Here is a 21,857-nt window from a genome sequence, read left to right on the forward strand (position 1 = left end):
ATGTCGTACTCCTGTAGCTTAAGGGCCCAGCGAGCAAGTCGGCCAGATGGGTCCTTAAGGGTAGACAGCCAACAAAGGGCGTGATGGTCAGTGACGACATCGAAAGGGTGACCATACAAATAAGGACGGAATTTTCCAAGGGCCCAAATAATGGCTAAACACTCTTTCTCTGTAACAGAGTAATTAGCCTCGGCCTTTGTCAGAGTTCGGCTCGCGTAGGCAACGACATATTCATCAAACCCCGCTTTTCGTTGCGCGAGCACGGCGCCAAGTCCGACGCCGCTGGCATCGGTGTGGACCTCTGTGGGCGCTGCAGGATCGAAGTGGCGGAGGATAGGTGGCGAGGTTAGCAGGCGGCGTAATTTCGTCAAGGCGTCATCACAGGCGGGCGACTAAGCGGAAAGTTCTTTGTCGCCACTTAGAAGGGCTGTCAGGGGTGCACTTATGGAAGCGAAATTTCGAATAAAACGTCGGAAGTATGAGCATAAACCAAGGAAACTTTGAAGCTCCTTTAACTTCTTTGGTTGCGGAAAGTCGGTGACAGCGCGGAGCTTGGCTGGATCCGGAAGGACGCCGTCTTGCGATACAACATGGCCAAGAATAGTGAGCTTTCGGGCGCCGAAACGACATTTTTTTGTGTTAAGTTGAAGTCTCGTGTCAGTAAGGCATTTCAGAACTTTCTCGATACGGCTGAGATGAGTTCGGAAATCAGCGGAAAAGACAACTACGTCATCCAGGTAGCATAAACATGTGTTCCATTTGAGGCCGCGTAAAATATTGTCCATCATTCTCTCAAAAGTGGCTGGAGCGTTACACAGGCCGAAGGGCATTACGATGAATTCGTGCAATCCGTCAGGTGTTACAAATGTTGTTTTAGGTCGATCAGATGGTGCCAAAGGGACTTGCCAGTATCCGGAACGTAAATCCAGCGAAGAAAAGAACTCAGCTCCCTGCAAACAGTCGAGGGCGTCGTCGATGCGCGGTAACGGGTAAACGTCCTTGCGCGTTATCTTGTTCAGCCGTCGGTAGTCGACGCAGAATCGAAGAGAGCCATCCTTTTTCTTAACGAGTACGACCGGTGATGCCCAGGGACTGTTGGAAGGCTGCACAACGCCACGCTTGAGCATGTCAGCAGCCTGCTGGTCAATGACACGGCGCTCAGAGGCGGATACTCGGTAAGGGCGCTGCCGTAAAGGTGCATGACTGCCGGTATCTATCTGGTGAAAACGGTCGATGTGCGGCCCAAACCGGAAGCATGACTGTCGAAAGAAGCGCTGAACCTCTGCAGGAGAGCAATAAGCTGGCTTCGTTCTGAAGACGACGTGCCATCGTCGATGGAGCAGTGGAAAGCGTCGAGGAGTGATTGATCAACCGCAGGGTCACAAGTAAGTGCGCCAAGGTCCGCAGAAGTAGAAACGGCAGGAGCGTCAAAAATGCAAAAGGTGTCGACCGGTTGAACACGGCCTAGGCATTCACCATGAAATGAAGCTAAAGGGTAGGCCGTGGGATTGTCGACGACCATTTTCGTGACACCATTGCGAAGGGTCGAAGGGTAAGGAGAGCAAAGGGCAGCGGATAACATCGGCGGCGAATGAACACCTCAGAGGGCGTAAAAAGAACAGTGGCATCAGAAAGAGCGGCGCACGACACAGGCACAAGCAGGGAAGAGCGTGGAGGGACGGAATTGACTTCGGAAACAGAGTTTAACACTAGAAGGGTCGTTTTCGATAGTCTCGACGTCGGGAAGTGCAGAAAGTTCGAGTTCGGCGTGACAACAGTCAATAACGGCGTTATTATTTGCAAGGAAGTCCCAGCCTAATATGATGTCATCGGAACACGAGGGCAGCACGACGAATTCGACGGTATACAGTAGGCCTCGAATGAAGGCGCGAGCAGTACAGGCAGCGAGAGGCGTTATATTTTGAGCGTTCCCGGTTCGAAGGGAGAAGTCGGAGAGAGGCGTGAAAACCTTTCGTAGTGTGCGGCAGAGGTCGGCGGAAATGACGGATGCGGCGGCTCCTGTATCTACAAGCGCCAGGATGGCGATTCCTTCGACAGAGACTTGAATTACGTTGGCTGGAGAGGGACGAGGACTTGGGCATTGCGACGTGGACGCAGTTCGTGCCTCGGGAACTGCGGCCATCAGTTTTCCTGCTCGGTGGACACGGGATGGCGCCGCATCCGAAAAAGCGAGCGACGACGGGGAGATGGTGAGCGGCGAGTAGAGGCGGTTGGGCGGTCAGGGGATAAGGAAGAGGTAGGAAGGCTGGAAGGCGAAGAGGAAAACGGAGCGGGGAAAGGTGGCGCTCGCCGGATGTTCTGAAGAGGAAGCATGCAACGACGACAACGGCGCGCCACGTGACCAGCACCACCGCAAGCAAAACATATTGGGCGGTCATCGAAGGTGCGCCACTGGTGGGGGTAAGGTCCGGGTCGCGGTTGAGGATTCGCAAAATGCTGTCGGTCGGGTAGCGGCATAGGAGGAAAATGCCGTCGGTCGTGAAGCGGCATAGATGGCGGCAAAAATGTCGGCGGTCGATGCATAGAGGGCGGCAGAGGCGTTTGTGGACGAGATCGGGAAACAGCTTTAGCGTAAGTGAGAGGAGCCGTGACTGGTGTCTGCTCAGCGGCTGGAGGAACTGCTTGAGATATTTGCTCTTGAATGAAGTCGCGGATCGTAGGATGCAAAGCAGGTGGTGGTTTCTGGACAGAAGATTTTCAAGATAGCTGGCGGGCGACCTCTGCGCGGACGAATTCCTGAATTTTTACGAAGAGAGCAGCATGGCTGTCGTCGACTCCAAGGCTCGACAGAGAGTCGGCGGGCGGGGTGGGACGTCGGGTGTGAAGCCGTTGCCTGCGCAGCTCGTCGTAACTCTGGCACAATTCTATCACTTCAGCGACAGTGTGAGGACTCTTCGATAATAACATTTGAAACGCGTCGTCCTGAATACCTTTCATTATATGTTTGATCTTCTCCTCCTCTGACATCGACGCATTCACTCCTTTGCAAAGGTCGACAATGTCCTCAATGTAGCTCTTGAAGTTCTCTCCTGCCTCTTGGGATCGTGTGCGCAAACGCTGTTCTGCACGAAGCTTTCTTACTGCAGGCCGACCGAAAACTTGGGTAAAGTTGGTCTTGAAGACCAACCACGATGTTAGGTCGGCTTCATGGTTTAGAAACCATAGTTTCGCAACGTCCGTAAGATAGAATGCGACGTTTCTTAACTTGGTAACGTCGTCCCACTGGTTATGGGCACTCACTCGCTCATAAGACGAGATCCAATCTTCAACGTCTTTGTCATCTGTGCCGGAGAAGATAGGGGGATCTCGCTGACGCAAGGCACCGGCACAAACCAAGGTGGCCGGTGCCGCTGGAGGAGTGCGTGGGTCGTCGGGCATGATGGGGTGTAGAGTGCGACATCGAAGTTCCAGGTTCCATGGTCGAAACCCAGCACGTCCACCACTTGCTAAGAGATTTATTAGCAACGGGCGCGAAGGGGTAGCCGTCACAAGCGTTCGGCGAACGACAGCAACCACGAGCTCATGCCGGTAGCGATGGTGCTGTGGCGCAGGCAGGCTACTCTTCTTCGTTACAATAATATATATATATATATATATATATATATATATATATATATATATATATATATATATATATATATATAGAGAGAGAGAGAGAGAGAGAGAGGTTGTTACGCCACTGGCCGCAGGTGCGAATCGAGCCCGCATTCTTCCGCATTACGCGCTCGTTGCTTCTCCAATGAAGCTAAAGGCAGCCATCCTCCTGAACATTTTTTTAGGTGATTGTGTATGCGTAGAAGATTGGCCCACGGGAGCGATAGCCAGTGCCGCTGACAGCCAAAGCTAACACTTTGCATTTCTATGGCTATCGATGGCCAAGGTTATATCTGCATTTCAATCGAACGAACAGGTAATTCCTATAATATATGCTTCTATACGCAGAAAAGGGCGCATGTCCCGTGCTTTCTTTTTCATAAATTTGCGGGCTTTCTTTAAGACGCAGAAAAAAAATATTACGTAACAGGTATAAATTTAGAAGCTACTCAATTAGATGTTTGCTGGAGCACTCTACAAGTTTCTAATTGAAACATTTTCGTTGAACCTAATACTTGTGTATTCGGCTAATCGATTTTGACTAAGTATGCAATTAAAAAAAATACATAAAGACGCAGTTTCGTCCGAAAGGCGAAGCATCGACTGCGACGGCAAATTAGTAAGGATACTAGCTTTATCGGCCGTATAATCTTGCCAGCATTCGCTTACTACCTAAATTAACAAGCATAGTGTCACGCGGGCACAGGCAAACATGAACACATCACCCTCGATGACTCCGGGCTCTCGCTGTCAAAACGCTGGCCTGAGGAAGAGCGGCAATAGCAGCGAGCGAATTGACCTTCGTGCTGCCTCTCGCTTCATGAAACACGAACTAAGCGGCAAGAACACAGCGCACACAAAGCTATGAGCACTCGGCCTACCTAGACTGTGTACTCATCCCAGATCGCTTTCAAGATAAGGGCCGCGCGACCGCGCTCAGCACTGGCGGGGAGGGGGCATACTACAAACCCTCCTCTCCCCATTGCATCACGCGCGATGGAAGACGGCGCGACAGATCGAGCCGCCATCATTGGCTCGCCCTCGTACGCTTTCACTCGCCCCTACAGCATACGGCGCGCGGCCATGGTGTTATCGCACGTGGACGTTATACGGTACACCACGAAGACGCCGACGATGACAGTGTAAATGCACCTATCGTGTCCATATAGCCGCGCAATAAAAAAGTGCTGTGACATGCTCAAACTATTACCAAAGACATGCATTCAGTAGCGTCCTCTTATAGCGCTTCGGCATATTTTAATACCTTGGCTAAAGTTGGCAGGGACACCCTATAGAGTAAGTGGATGTTGCTATACGGCGTTCTTGGTGGCCACTGATCAGTGCGATATAGAGGACATTACCTTATCGATAAAAGCTTAACGTTAATCTTATCGATGAGATGTGCTTCTTTCTGGTGCAGATGAGATAAAAGTGAAGCCTCTGAAGGCCGTCTGCGAAATTGCAAGCATACCTCTCCTACCTGCCTATAATCTTTCCAACGGGGTATTCCCACATAAAATAAAGCTAGCCCGAATGACTGTTGTCCATGGCCCGGTTAATGAGTTAACAAACTACAGGCCAATCTATGTACTCTCTGTTCTCTAGAAAGTTGCTGAGCAAATTATTAACGGAAGAATATCCGTGTTCTTAAACGCGTACAAAATAGTAGCACGTGATCAATATGATTTCTGCAAGAGTAATTCTTCTGAAACCGCTTTATTCAAACCAAACGAACAAATTTTTGACTACGTAGCAGAGCGAATGCTGACTCGCAGTACTTTATCTTTCGCGATTTCAGGAAAGCCTTCGATTGCGTGCAATACCATGATATTTTAAAACAGCTACATCCTTATGAAATCCTTGGCGTCGCTTTATATTTAATTATCGGCTACCTCACATCAAGAACGCTGCACACTGCAATAACCGGTGTTACTTCTGAAATCCAGTGACTTAAATAAAGGGTGACACAAGGGTACATCTTATGACCAATTGTTATATTTACTGTACGTTAATGGTATTCTGAGTACTTAAGGCTGTTCTGATATTCTACTGTCAATATTATACGTGACAATACGCGACAGCATTATACGCGGCTAATATCAACGTGTTCTTCTCAGCTGCAAAGACACAATCTTTTTCAGCAACCTATCATTCAGTTACAGCAAGTGAACTTTTGGCTGAACGCCAATAAACTGCAGTTAAACATAAACAGGACAAATTATTTGCTATTCAAACCCATGGAAAAGATATTTTATCCGCAACTATAGATTTACAGTTTCAAAAAGTCAACTTCGAGCAGCAGGCATAAACAGTTAAATTCTTGGGAATCATATTCCATGAAAACGTGTATTGGTTACCGCATGTAGATGTTCTCAGAAACGATACTCCTCGCGTTACCTGCAATATTTGCATCCAATAAATGTAAAACACAACACCTTACAGTGCCCTTATGCGATACATCTTCGATTTACTTACTGCATCTTAATTTGGTCCACAACTGCAGAATCAATTTTAACTCTCTTCAAACGCTTCGAAAGCGGGCACTGCGAGCAATAGGGAACTTGGGACGTTAAGAATCCACTAAACTGCACTATAGCAAATACGAAGCATTAAGAATAGTTCAACTTCAGACGCATAGATAATTTCTGGAAGATGCACGGAATTTCTGGGCCAGACAAATGTTCCTGTCGGAACGGATACATTATTCACTATGACTTCAGAAAAACTATGATAGTTAAACCACGTTGCAGAACAACGTATGGAGATAAAAATTGGCAGCACGACTTCTGAATCTTCTATTCAGTAGCCCACAGTATTGCACCTCCTAAATTCTGGAATTCCAAGGAAAAGATTTAAAAAGTCTTTAAAAAAATTGTCGTTATCAGAAAGCTAATACAAATGTTAACCTTCGAGTACAAGTTTCACGTATGTTCTTTCGTGTTTCATGTTGGCCTAAACTATTTAGAAACAAGCAAATTTAATGTGTTCTCTGTTAAGTACCTTTCTGTCGTTTTGCCAGGCTGCGGCTGTTGTACAGGTGCCAGGGCCCAGTCAGGGAAATGTTCACTTTCAGCTGTGCCCATAGGGCAATCCGTAATATCTTTAAAATAAGGCGACTGATGCAGCCACCACGGCTGGTAAAATGCGCTCCGCCGTTTAACCCCGTTATGACGACGGCAATGGTCTCTAATGGCATACCCTTTGAATCGAGTAGCTGCCCACAACCACTCAGCCTGCATGAGCTGCTTGCGAGATGGTGTTAACCTACGGCAATGTATTACTCTGCCTGTCTCTGCTTATCGATATCTGTGACGATCCCATCCAGATGCGTTCTCGGCTTCGTTTACTGCGATAGCAATTGTGCGGACGCCCAAGGCACGTTCACGTCCTCGGTGCCACAGTGTCGTACCGCTATCTACTGCGCATGCGCCGCTCACGCTCAGAGGGTCTCCAGCGACGTGGAGTGCATGCGTTTGGCTGCAAGAAACGACCAAGTGGAGTGGACATATACCGCTCCGCTCAATGGCCTCGGATTCAATTCCGCGACCTCGTGCTCAACAGCCCAACACCATAGCCACTCAGCAACCACGGCGGGTCCCCGTGCTAAGTTAAGGCACTGCCAGAGGAGTTCAAGTGCAATGGCAAACCTTGCTATTGATGTCTGTCAATGCTTCGTACTCCGGCCAAAACTACCAATTTTTTTTCCAGCAGCAATACGATATTCTCTTTCTAATATACAACACTGGCCAGTTAACGCCCTAATCGCGAGTGAAGTAGTTATTCTGGAAGGTGGACGTTCCCCTAAGGTTCTGGCTGGGCGGATATCTTCGCAGTCATTTACAACGCGCCGAGCCGTCTCGAGGGGCCGAATTCACATGGCTTTTTCTTTCATAAGTGCTCCATGCCATGGGCCGGCCATCGTCGCTTATGACGTGTCCACACCCGCAACGGCTTCTCAGTGACTATGGAGTGCGTGTTTCTGAGCACGAGGTCGCGGGTTCGATCCCCGTTAATGGCAGCCGCATCCCTATGGAGGCCGAATGCGAATGCGCTCGCGTACCGTCCTTTGGAGTGAGCAGTGATGAAACTCAGCCGCTCAAAATTAATGCGGAGCCCTCCATCACGGAATCCCTATAACACAGTTTGCACTTATGAAACGTTAACCCCCTCAATCTTCGCGCTCACGAACAACTCGTGTAAGAGCGTTTTTTTCTCTTTATTTTAGTGTAAGAGTAGACGCCCAGATTTGTATTGTAGCGGACCCTGCGGCTGCAACTTCTAAGGCAGCGCTTTCTTGCACCGCGCTCTGTGTTGTTTCCTGCCACACTCATTCCCTCGCGGTCTGTCATCTATCTGCCCAGTGACGCGGAAGAGGACTTCAAGTCAGCCAGGATCTTTTGCGCTGCCGTCGCCGAGGCTGGCCGAAGTGTCGCAGCCGAAGGCTCTAGTGTGCGGTACCCTGACGCGAAACAAACATCGCTGCAAAGGTAAGGTCATTCATTCATTCATTCTTATTTCCATTAGTGCTGCTGAAATTCCATGAGAACTGTGTGCATCAATTTCAAAGCGAAAGCTTCGTTGCTGTTCTCTCCGCGATTTGTCATGTCGCTGTGGTCTAGTTTCGTCGAGTAGAAGCTGTCGCTACTGTAGCCACCATACAGTCGCTGTTTGAGGTACGATCGTTTTTATGGCGTTTCACGTGACTTTGCAGCGTCGAAGCACACGGCTGACAGCGTTTCTGCCGCTGTTCCAAGCTCGATATATTCGCACGTTGCTGGGAGGAAGCCCTGCTCGGCTGTCCTGACCTCACGGCCCAACGGGCCTTGGTCGAGCGGGCCCGGGCGGCGGCCGACGCCAATGGGCTCCTGTAAGGGGGAGCCCACCTAGTGTTTGTCGGAGGCAGCCCCTTAAGGACAGCCCCCGCAACCTCCCTGTAAAAAACTTCTGCAAATAAATGTTTTTCAGTCAGTCAACCAGGAAACATTTCGGCCTTTAGCGCGTCCCGTACAGAGCCGCTCGAAATCACGCGAAGGGGATAGCATCGCCAGATGTTAAAGTTACATTAAACAGTTGAAAGTGTGCACGCTGTCGTCCCTCACGTGGGGCGCCCTTTTGTTTTCACAGCGAAGCTGTATACCTCTGCCCTCCAAGGAAATTTTTGGGTCGTTCTTGAAAGCAAGAAACTCCCCATACGTGGGCCGAACAGGATATAGTGCTGCTCCGAGACGACCCGCGGCGGAGGTGAAGCAGGCGTTAAGCACACCCCATACGTGGGCCGATCCCGGAAATAGCTGCAATGCCGGGCCGACCCGCGGCGGAGGTGGAGTTCGCCATTAAGGAGCCCGTATACACAGCTTCGCTGGTCATCCTTGTTCACAGAGTGGAAGGGCACTGAGTTTTTAATGTTCAGTTGTGTTCCGCGCATTACAAGACGAACGAGCACCAAGTAGCCCAATTTCTGGCTATGCCCAACTCCGCATTGCGCTTGAAATATGAAATGCATTTCGGAATATCAAATAGTAAAATTGTACTTGTAAGATTAATATTACGGATATATATTGAATAAGCTACGCATGAAACGGCACATGGAAAATGGGCTAGGCATCCTCGAAAGCGTACAATGCTTAAGGCATAATGAGCTGTAACAACATCCTAGAACGTGTAATAGAGTTCGGATATTGAGAAACTGCACAGGACTAACGCCAGCTCAAAATGCAGAAGAGAGCCAGAAAACTCGACTGTGCTGTGGAAACGTCTGACGCACTTTCGGATGAAAGGGTTTTAAGAGTACAGACATCTGGAGGCGGCGTGCTGAACAGATCTCATAGAATGGCTACCACATTCTCTAACAAATTTACATCCTTTGGGTCGTACGTTGCCACACAACATTAATCGTTATCTGTCTTCCTTAACTTTCCTTTCTTGAAAACGCTGCACTCGCTACTTTGTTGTCGAGAATGCTCTGTCATGTTGATAATGTGCATGCCGTTCGTGGCTTGGAAGTACCGGGCTCGCAGCGTTAAAGGAAGGAAATGCAGAAAAGACAGACGACGATTATTGTTGTGTGGCAAGATACGACCCAAATAGTGCAGCTATGGAACTGCGTTGAAAAAGTTCACGAAGGCATTGGAAAACTCTTCATGAAGCTAAGTGATATTTGACAAAGATAGTGTAATGGTGCACGTTGTCATGCTTCCCCACTATAGTTCTTACCAAGAAGCACAGATCTGGAGAACCGATGCAGATCTCAGCCTTGAAGTAAAAAAAACGAGTCCATCAATCGATCCTTGGGCTCCGCATCGGTTTCCAAAAGACTCGGCGAGATACCGAGTGTCACTGACTCGGCGCTTACTAGATAGCCACTGTTGCTTTGCGCCTATAGAATCACTAGAAAAACAAGTTTCAGAGTATCAGAACCCTTTTCCCCACGTCGCCTGCTCTTCCATTGGCTTTCGTCATCCACGTGGTCTATCGCTGCCGTAAGGCTTCCAAAGACGCCGCAGGACATGCTATACAGGGACGCGGATGCCGGGTTCGTTGGTTGTTGTGGAGCTTACTCGACCACTGACTACCGCAATTCCAGTGTTTAAACCTCCCTGTGTGCATGCCCGGCTGCTGCGCCTGCGGTAACGCACTCGGTAACGCACTTCCAATATTGGAAGCCGGAATTTTTTATTTACTTTTTTCATCACGAGAGGCAATCGTGACCCGACACCGCGAGGCTTGCGGCTCCCTAGAATTGGGCGAAAGGGCTTCGTCCGCGCCTCGAAACGACCACTCGCGGGAAGCAAACGCTTTCTTGCACGTCGATGTTATGCGTTTCCCGCCTCGTCAGCTAGGTTGAACAGGGTGATGTTTACTCGACGCAGTTTTAATGATCTGTATATGCAACGTTGCCGTGGTGCATATGCAACGCAGTTGAGCGTCCTTTTCATGCGTGCTAAATAATAACAACAACAAAATGTGTGCACAAAAACTGAGGCGCAGACGCAGGTTAATCGCGAGAGCCCGATCCACCGAACTGCCCTCAAACAGGTCACGTTAACCAAGTGTGTCTGCTGCACCAAAACATTTAGAAAAAGTGACGAGGTTAAATTCTATGTAGTTGTAACCGACATCTGCGATAAGATCCCTGGACTGTGGGTAGGCTCACCGTCACACGCTTTCACTCGCTCATACAGCATACGGCGCCCGGCGACGGTTTTATCGCCCTTGGATTTTATACGGAACCTCACGGCGAGGGCGACGGCACAGATGCACCTGAAGTGTCCATATAATTGCTATCGCAATAAAGATAGTTGGCTGCGGCTTAACCCAGCTAACCCTGGATATGCAAAGCGAAAGCTTGGTTTACCCTGGTTCAGTCTAGCTTTCACTTGGTTAACCTTTCATTTAGCTGTAATTATTATACTTAAGTATACAATCATCGTTAAGCCAGGTGTGACGGCTGTGCCAAGCTTGGTGGCTAGACATGACTGTGATTAGGCATGGGTAGACATGCATCGTTCGACGGTGCGACGCCTGTTGTGCCACAGGGAAAGCGCCAGTGTTAGGCATGCAAAGTGACGCCGCGAACATGCTCAGCGTTGAAGCACAAACGGACAGGGCGCGAACGTGGTCGCTACATTAATCTCGATGGTGCGACGCCTGTTGCATTCCGGACCCGCTCCAGTGAAGCAGTTCGCCGGGCAATATACGCGGGGTGGTCAGATGCCGCTTGGCGACCACGGCTCAAAGCCAACCCCGCTCTCGCGCAACGCTCAGAGAAGACAGCCCGCCCTCGCCCTCATCAGTGGTCAAGATCGCACTGACTAGGCGAGCGCGGCGCTCCTTTTAGCCAGGCGCGCGGTGAGTCACGTAGTCAGGCGACGATCCAGATGCGGAGAGCGCATGCACCTCCGGCGTTGCCACGGCTACGGTACAGCTGCTGTCAAATGAAGGTCACATTGACGGTTACGGCGAAACTCGGCTCGACGAGGTTAGTAAAGCTTTTGCTTTAAAAAGAATCGCAGTTCCACCGGAAAGGCGAAGCACCGATTTGTGGATTAGTAAATTAGTAGCTAGATTGGCGCTATAACGTAAAACTATTCCAATACGTTTTAATTCCAATCTCCTGACGTCAAACTTGCGTAATCGCCGACGCAAGGATCGGGCGGTCACCCGCAGCGTTGTCTGAACAGACCAACCAAACGCTCTCCTCGTTTTTAGGAGGTCACTTCTGTTTGCTTGTAAAACGAATAACATTGCCTGCAATAAATGGTTTGTCTTATCTAAATGACTGACAAGAGGTGAGGCGCCCACTCAAGTAGAGAGGGATCTTATGGGGCCGAGCCACTGCCCTGAAAATCGATAACCGGATCAAGAGGGTGGTGCCGGCGTCTGCGGTTGGTCCGCCTTGCCTTACTGAACTGGCGCTGGCTCGTCGAAAATCGCGGCGGCATGCAACGGAAGCTCAAGAATGACGCTGAAACGGATCCCCAGCAAAGAAGATTTGCCAGAACGAGGTCGTAAACGTGCCGAAAGTGCTCGACAACGTTACACGGCTGCGCAAAAAGTTTTATTATACGCAATTAAAACAATGCTCTCCGGCAGGTGCGAGTCGCCAGTGGTTGAGTGATCGGTGGCAGCCATCTTTTATTCCTTTCGGAACGGGGCAGAAGAAGAAAATTCAGTTTTGTTTGGCATATTAATGCATCTTTAACGCGTACACGTCACTTCGACGCGGTGAGTTTTCGCGGTTTTGTGACATCGCGTGGCAGGCAGGTAAAGTGGGTGCAGCCCGAAAACATTTGACCAATAGCCGAGGGTTAATGTCGAAAAGGGGTCGAATCAGAAATAACTATTTTTATTTTGTTCGATCCCATCATGCGTAATCAGTGTGTACACGTCATATCAGATGGGTAGCTATCACGGTTTTCGTGACGTTGCGTGATAGACAGGTTAAGTAGGGGGTGGTGCAAAAAGGTTTTGACCTATCGTGGAGGACTGATTTCAGAATGTGAATAGAAAAGCTTGGAATAGTTTTACGTTATAGCGCCCCTGTACGAAGTAAGCATAGTAGATTTATCGGCCGTATAAACAATCGTTTACTAACTAAATTAACAATGATAGAATGCGTAAGCGTGACTCAACGAGGACGTATAAAGGAATAGACACACGGATACAGCGCTGTCTTTGTATGTCTGCTTCTTTCTACGTCCTTGTTCAGTCGCGATGACTCATTCTATCATGGATTCAAACCAACTCGCCCGTCAACGTGTTTTAACTAAATTAAGCAGCACGGTGTGACGCGCGCACGGGTAAACATGAACACATCTCGCTCGATGAGCGCGGAAACTCCCTGTCAGAATGCTGGAGTGAGAAATCGCGGCCACAGCAGCAATTGAACTTACCTTCGCGTATCTCTCGCTTCAGCGCGTAAGAAATGTCGAAAGCACAGCGCACACGAAGCTACCAGCACTACACGCACTCTGCAAACATCGATGGTCGCTTTGAAGATGACACCCGCGCGAGTGCGCACTATAGCCACGTCGGAGCCCGCTTTAAAGACACGAGCGCCGGCAACGCATCCCTGCGGTGTCCGCTAAAGGCGTCTACTACGGCGTCCGCGATTCGCGTGGCCAACGCTGTAATAGACGCCGCGGTTGTCTCCTCTCTGTACGGAACGCTGGGCGAGGAGGACATCGAGGCACCGTGGCAGCCACTGGAGAAAAACGCCCCTCCTCCCCCTGCCTCGCGCGCCGCAGGAGAGGGCACGCATCCGGGCCGCGTGCCTCGTTCGCGCACGCGAGATTGAACAGCGTTCGCCGGCTCACGCTCACACGCTTTCACTCATACAGAACCTCACGGCGACGGCGATGGCAGAAATCCGCCTGGTGTGTCCATATAATTTCTATCGCAATAAAAAGGTGCGCCCTGCCCCGACAGGCGGGTTACAGTGGGAGCGACCGCTACAGCTTTAGTTGCATTCTCGGCCGCTTGGTTGGGCTGCACGGCGCTAGTTGTCGGGGATGCAATGCGTCGGCTTCCACGGGCGACGGCCTTCCAAGTGCGTTCCTGATGCATATTTAATTCGGATCCCAGACAACAGGCCCAGACGGGTGGCGCCACGGCTGATGACAGCGTTTTCGATGATACGGACGCTGACGAACTTCTTTATTTTGTTGTTTTCTTTGCTACGAGTGCTGTTCTTTATCACTTTCGTTTGTTTGCAGCATCGCGTCGATGCTTTTGAAGAGGGGGTAATGACACGTGTACTTATCTTTATCGGGCGACCACGTTTCGCCGCCTAACAAATGTTATCGCACAGCGCGGGACGCGCCTGCATGTATCCGAAGTTTCTGGAAAGTTATCGATGCTTCTATCCGCTGTCTGTTGTCGCCGAACCTTATATTATCTGATTTCATCGCCTGACGCGAATGGTGTAGAACTTTGTGGAAGGCACGCGGGTCCCAACAATTAGTCTGGAACGTTCGATGACTGCCGTATAAAAGCCGACGCGCTTGACCCGCTGGTCAGATTTTCGACGATCGTCGACCGTGTTCGCCGCCATCGTTGTGCTATAAGTGTAGCCTGTTTTGTGGGCACAGGTTCGCCCAATAAAAGTTAGTTTTGTCATTCACAGTATTGCTATTGTGTTCTTCAACGTCACCACCACGTGACAATATCGTCGCCGTAATTCTTCCACAGAAAAACAAAACTGTGGTCAAAGAGAAGTAACCTTAGTGCAACTTGGCTGGACCCTGGCCTCGCAGCACGTGAATCAGGGTGTACAGTTTATCTAAGGAATCAATCCAAGGAATGCATCGCGTTCATCCCGTTGCGCAATCGTCAAAAACGTGCGAAATGCATGCCGCAGAAACATTATTGTTATCGTAGTGTGCGCAGCGCAAAACGCCAATAAAGTAAGACAAGGTAAAGTAAATTACAATTACAGGGCAGCAGCTGATGTCATGGTATTATGTCTAGAAAACGTTTACAGACTCTCTCTTAAATGTAAAGCCATCTTCCCAGCCTATACACTTCGCTACAGTGTGTGCGTAAAATATAAATTTCAGGTATCCCTTCGAATACGTATTCAAATGAAAGGGAAGGTTCACCTCCGTCACGTTACACGTTCCTTTACTCTTTTAGTAGGTCGCCGGTACTATTGCTACTATTGCGGACGATATCGCTTGGAGTAGCTAGAGCCGAAACTTCTTGTAACAAAGCGATCTGTTAGTACAACGCTCGTGCGATCTGGCCATATGTAGTTTTCTCAGATATCATTTTGCACTCATGCTCATAAAGATAACATGACTCGCGAGCTGCCGTGAAGCGCGAGCTCTGCGGCGTGCCTATTGTTGTTCTTGCTTCAAGATTGCGGTGAAATATCTGGTACGCCTCTGTAAACCCTCTGTTGCAGGTACTACGAGTTGTTCCCGCTTTTCTGCCTGGCCCTCTGGGTTATGTTCAACATTTCTCTCAGGTACGCAGCAAACACACCGTGTGCTGAATGCGACAGACTGAAATATCTCCACCATTTTCGCTAAATGTGCTGTTTTGTAGCACAACAAAGAACGAGTGTGTGAGAACGCGACAAAAGCATGACGATGCGAGGACTCGGCATTTTTTCTTTTCCGTTAGAGCATGTCGTTTATGCGCAAATATATATATATATATATATATATATATATATATATGACGTAGTAGCTCTACGGGAACCCGCAAGGTGGAGAGAACTTCATCGCTATAGCTAGCGCTGAAGTTAGAAGGGCCTTGCAAGACATGAAACGGGGAAAAGCGGCAGGAGATGACTACCAGTCGATTTAATCAAATATGGTGTAGACATAATTCTGAAAAAACTCAAGGGTCCCAGAGAAGTGGAAGAATGTCAACATTATACGAATCCACAATACTGGAGACGTTAAACAATTATAGGCTCATTAGATTACTTCCAATATAATATAAAATATTCACCAAGATAATCTCCTATAGAATAAGAGCAACACTGGACTTTAGTCAACCAAAGGAACAAGCAGGCTTCAGGAAGAGATACTCTACAATGAATCAAATCCATGTCATCAATCAGGTAATCGAGAAATCCGCAGAGTACAATCAGTCTCTCTACATGGCTGTCATAGATTACGATAAGCCTTTGACTTAGACGAGATACCCACACTCATAGAGGCATTACGTAAACAAGCAGTACAGGAAGCTTACGTAAATATCTTGGAAAGTATCTACAGAGATTCCACAGCTACCTTCATTCTCCACAAGAAAAGTAGGAAGAGACCTATAAAGAAAAGGGTCAGACAAGGAGACATAATCTCTCCAATGCTATTCACCGCATGATTGGAAGAAGTATTCGAGCTATTCGAACTGGGAAGGCTTAGGAGTAATGATCAACGGCGAATATCTCAGCAACCTTAGATTTGCACATGACACTGTCCAGTTCAGCAACACTGTGGACAAGTTACAACAAATGATTGGGGACTTGAACAGAGACAGTATAAAAGTCGAGTTGAAGATTAATATGCAGAAGACAGATAACGATCAATAGCTGGAAAAGGGAACAAGTATTCAGGATCGCGAGTCAGCCTCTAGAGTCTGTGAAGGAGTACGTTTACCTAGATCAATTACTCACAGGGAACCCTGACCATGAGAAGGAACTTTACAGAATAAAAATGGGTTGGAGCGCATTCGGCAGACACTGTCAGATCCTGACTGCAAGCTTACAATTATCATTAAAAAGAAAGATGTACAATCAGTGCATTCTACCGGTGATGATATATGGGGCAGAAACTTGGAGACTGACAAAGAAGCTCGAAAACAATTTAAGGACCGCGCAAAGAGCGATGGAACAAATAATGTTAGGCGTAACGTTCGGTAACGTTATGGATCGCGTTATGGAGGCGTAACGGCATGGATAAGAGAGCAAACAGGGATTGCCGGTATTCTAATTGACATTAAGAGAAATAAATGGATCTGGGCAATTCATGTAATGCGTAGGTTAGATAACCGGTGGCCCATTAGGGTTACAGAATGGGTGCCAAGAGAAGGGAAGCCCAGTCGAGGACGGCAGAAGACTAGGTGGGTTGGCGAAATTAAGAAATTCGCAGGAACTACTTGGAATCGATTGGCACAGGACAGGGGTAATTGGAGATTGCAGGGAGAGGCCTTCGTCATGCAGTGGACATAAAATAGACGGAGGCGGCGGCGGCTGCTGCTGCCGCCGCCGCTGCTGCCACTGCTGCTGCTGCTGCCGCCGCCGCCGCCGCCGCCGCTGATGATGATGAAATTCCCCTGACCCACTACTACTCTATCCTTCCGCTTGTCCTTCTCTGCTTGGGGCGTTCTTCGCTACCGTTGCACTCGCCGCCCTCTCTCCCTTCGAGTTCGCACAGGAGTAAGACAGGAGTTCAGTACAGGTTTCACGAGGGACTTCATGCTTCATCTGGCTGGCATGAGTAGGAAAAGTGCGTTTGCGACGATTGTCATCAAGTTCGGTAATCGCGACTAAACGAAACGACACAGGACCCAGAGCTTCCACAACACAGAAAGGGCCAGGAAAACGGGGTAAGGATTTTTCGCGGCGCCGAGGTAAACGCAGTGCCCGTCAAACTATAAATCGCCGGGTTGGAAAGAGCGAGCACAACTTTGCTAGGAAGACATATTGAATTGCGCTTGGGGGTGCAGTATTGCTAGCCGAGTTCGGAGGCGAGCCTGGCTCAGGGACTCGCTCGAGTCCACTGTTGCGGGGCGTTCTTACAGAGACATGTCGAAGCCAATGCTGGGACGTGTTTAAAGCGAATACCGCATCAACGATGTAGTCATCCCAGTCGTCCTGTGTGGGACAGATGTAGGATGAAATGATGTCTTTTATGCTGTCTTTTATGCTGGCGCACAGTAGTTAGTAACGACAGGGTTGCGTGAAAGGTAGTCGGCGTCTTGGTGACAAGAACCACTACGATGAACGACCGTGAATCTCTAGCCTTGAAATTTGAGGGCCCACCGGGCAACTTTGGCATTTAGGTCTTTTCTTGTTTGGAGCCAGCGCAGCGCTACTTTGTATGTAACAATAGTAAAACCCTTTCCGTAAATATAAGGCCGAAACTTCTCAATGGCCCAGACTTCTGCGAGGCGCTCAAGTTCTGAATCGTGGTACTGATTTTCTGGTTCACTGAGGCGACGACTGGCATAGGCGCCGGGCTTCTCGTTCCCTTCGGAGTCGGATTGTAGAAGAACCGCTCCAAGGCCCTGACCACTGGTGTCAGTGTGGATGATGCTACGGGCGTCCTCTTGATAGTGTGCGAGTGCCTGTGGAGTTGCCACAGGGCCACCTTAATGTTCTGGAAGGCTGATTCCTGGTTGGGACCCGAATGCAACTCCCGATTTTTCTTCATAAGTTCATTTAGGGGCGCAGCACGAACAGCGAAGCCAGGGATGAAACGGCGGGAGTGGGAAACGAAGGGTAAAATTAACTTTTTTGGCCGTTGTAGGAGGCGGTATGCTTGCTAAAGCTTGTGGGTTCAAAGGGTCAGGGCTGATGCTGCGGGCACTCGCAACATGACCCAAGTAGGTAAGTTGTGAATAGCCGAAGAAACACTTTGAAGGCTTTATGCGGAGCCCAGCATCATCTAGAGTGTGTAAGACGAGCTCCAAACGACGTTGGTGTTCGGGAAAGCGTGGGAGCGTAAAGAATTATGTCATCTAAGTACACCAACGCCATCGACGACTTCAAGTGCCGGTCCGTGAGTCGCTGGAACGTTGCAGGTGCATTAGAGAGCCCGAAAAGTAGGTAGTTAAAATGGTACAGGCCGTCCGGTGCAATAAAAGCATTCTTTACCGCGCCGTTCTTGTAGAGCCCGACCTCCAAATCGTCGGAGAGGAGGTCGAGTGTAGTGATAAATATGGCCCAGTGAAGCCGATCTAAGGCGGTGTCGAGGCGGGGAAGAGGGTGTGCATCCGGCCTGGTAATGCTGCTTACGCGGCGACAGTCTACGCGAAATCTCGTAGTGCCGTCCTTCTTTCTTATGAAAACTACTGGAGACGACGAAAGAATGAAGGCGCGAGATATGTTGCCACTTCCTAACATATTTTACACTTTTGACCAGCAATGCTTGGACATCGGACTTCTCGGATGACGTCTAGCTTGAGTCGAAATGGGACACATTGCAGTCGACGGAGTCCTCGCCATTCTCCGGAGAAGCACAATGTTGTACTGCTGCGAGGGCGGAGCAGGGCTGAAGGACTACCCCGGACGCCAACACAGTTCCAGAGTGTAGGCGCAGCGGGCTGTCTGATAGACTGAATACTAGGGACAGCATATGAAGGAGAATAGGAGCGCAGTAAAGAGCGTGGGACGGCAAATTCATTGCTTCGTCGCGAGCAGATAGTGCAGTCAAGAGAGACATCTACATCTAAGTAGGCATCCATGTCGCAACGAATTAGTACCCGCGCAGCAGAACACTAGGGTATAGTTACCGTAGATGTTGCCAGCAGAGGAAAAGAAGGCGGTGGTGGTGGGCGAGCATGGTAATGTTTGTGAGCCTTCGTTAGAAGCACAGTCCTTAGCGCACATATATCCACGTTGAGAGGGCGTGTACTCTCTGAAGAAAGTAAGATAAATGCTAACGCAACGACGAAGTTTCATTGCTCAGAAAGCAGCGAGCTCCTGCGGCCGCATGTCTGGCCGCATGTCTCGCCAACGCATGTCTGGCATGTCTGGCCAACGTAGAGATGGAGCGGACGCACGAGGACAGCGGTGCATTTACGACTGGGTTGACTGCCAGGTCAGGTGGCAGATCGTGAAGGATCGGTTATGCACCCGACGTGGTTAAGGTCCATGCGTACGCCCAGTGATGAGCACCAGTTGCAGGCCAAAATTAAGGGCGCGCATAGATTTTCACCACAACGAATGGGACACTTACACATTTAATGCGAAAGCATTATATGCCCCAGTACGCGAAAATCAGGCGTTGTAGTCGGCGGCGAGACCGAATGATGGTACCAAAACTAGCCGTCAGCAGAGAGTAAAACCACATCAAGAAATACTCAAATTTATTTTAATAATAATAATCTTTATTGCATCCAGTCATGTCATCGCTACAGATCCAGCCCGCATAAGCAACTTCGCTTGTGTTCGAGGCTGGGCAGTCAGCTGGTAGTACAAATATATAAATATATGTATATATATATACATATATATATATATATATATATATATATATATATATATATATATATATATATATATATATATATATAAATATATAAATATATATAATATGTGTACAAATATATAAATAAAGAAAAATATATACAGGAAAAAAAGTATATTGCAAAAAATGAACAAAGATATTTTTTGAACAAAAGATATTATTTCATCAACAGGAAAAAAGAAAACATTGACAATAAAGATGACTTCACAATCAGGTTCGCATGCTTCAAATCTCGAAAAAAACTTCGAAGAATATGGGCATTACGTGTCACCCATGACCTGAAATGTGATTTTATTTGTTTAAATGTTCCTGCGATATCATTTTCATTTCATTTATTGAAATTAACCGGCACGTACAAAGCACGAGTCCTCTTGCCGTAGTTTGTGTACACACGAGGTACCACATATTTTTCTGTCTGACGTAAGCTGCGAGATTTCACGTTCAAGTTTTTGAATTTAGTAGAAAAATAACTGTTACACATGGCGTCGAACAAAACTTGTTGCTCGACAAACAACATGTCTGACTGGTACATGCTCAGCAAGACATCTTCCCCGTGACCAAGTGTGCCATACGAGAGGGTATAGGCAATTTTCTTTAGGATGCCGTTAATTATCTTAAGTCTACTAGAAGAAGCAAAGCCATCAATTGTTATTCCGTATTTTATGATCGATTCCCCAAGTGCTTTGTAAACCATTTTACGAACATTTACATCACAGAAAGATTTTAGGGCATACAAATGAGCGCACACAGCACGTAAGCGTCTTGCGAGCTCTTCAATGTGGACATTCCATGACAACGTGTCGTCGAAGTGTAGCCCCAGGTATTTTGTGCTATTTACCAGAGTTACCGGAGGACATGAGCATGCAAGGCATCCACTGGTGGGGAGATAAACAGGGGAAATATCCGCGACTGCTTTATATGGGCTGTGAAAACATATCATATTAGTCTTCGATTTATTAATGAACATTTTGTTGTTAATGAACCAATCAAGTAGTTTACAGACATCATACTGTAACACTCTAGCGCCTTTGTTCGAAAGTTTGTTCGATACAACCAAAGCCGTGTCATCAGCGTATAAATAAAGTTTTAATTTTAGTGGTGGGCAAGCAAGATCATTCATGTAAATGTTGAACAAAAGCGGTACCAATACGGACCCTTGCGGTACAACTGATTTACCACGCAACAAAGAACTATAGGACTCCGCCACACGGACACGCTGCTGTCTGCCTGTTAAATAATTTTTTAAAAATGAGAAATACGGGCCTCTGAAACCACATCTGCTTAGTTTTGATAGTAACTGTTCATGATCTAATGTGTCAAAGCTCGTTGTAAATCAACGAAAAGAGTCAAAACAACATTGTTTTTATCGATTTCATTACAGATATAGTCATTAAAATCTTCCAACAGGCCCACAGTACTCTGTCCCGAGCGAAAGCCAAACTGCGCTGGGTTAATAAGGCTCAGCTTTTCACAGAATGATGCCATATTAACATACACTTTTTTTCCAATATGCTTGCCAAAGACGAAAGAATTGAAATTGGTCGGTAATTCTCGTAAAGTTTTCGAGATCCTTTCTTATAAAGAGGTCTCACAATGCTAACTTTCATGTTTTCATGTATCTGACCGGTTTTTAATGTTTCATTTAGGATGTAAAGTAGTGTTGATTTGAGCACATCGAAATGCGCAGCTATATCTCTTATCCTAATTTTATAAAAACCTGGAGATTTTGTTAAACTCATGGATCGTATAATATCCCACAATTCTGCTTCAACAGTAGGCAGAAAAGCAGAATGAATGTTACAGAACGTAACACTGTTTCGGAGATTTGCCGGTATGCGCCCATTTGTGATGTTGTTTACTGATTCGATAAAGTGTTTGTTAAAATCATTCGCTATCTGAACAGCAGGTGACTCGAGAAAGGCGTCCGCAAGGGTATTATCAATACCCGTTTTTGCAGGTCTCCCTATTAGAGTGTTAACCAAGTTCCACGTTTTACCGGTATTACGACTGCAAGCTGCAAACTTGCCTGAGTGGTAGCGC

At 48.0% G+C, this 21,857-nt stretch overlaps 1 protein-coding gene across 1 annotated transcript in view; it reads left to right on the top strand.

Moving 5' to 3' along the window:
* LOC126524153 (uncharacterized) overlaps positions 1–21,857 on the top strand; it is a 67,569-nt gene that overhangs the window by 24,707 nt on the left and 21,005 nt on the right. Inside the window, exons 8-9 of the mRNA XM_055067321.1 lie at positions 7,977–8,102; positions 15,020–15,082. Of these exons, the coding sequence (XP_054923296.1) occupies positions 7,977–8,102; positions 15,020–15,082 (189 nt within the window). The remainder of the gene's footprint in view (positions 1–7,976; positions 8,103–15,019; positions 15,083–21,857) is intronic.

This window comes from Dermacentor andersoni, chromosome 3 (assembly GCF_023375885.2).
Source record: "Dermacentor andersoni chromosome 3, qqDerAnde1_hic_scaffold, whole genome shotgun sequence".
Classification (NCBI taxonomy): Eukaryota; Metazoa; Arthropoda; class Arachnida; order Ixodida; family Ixodidae; genus Dermacentor; species Dermacentor andersoni.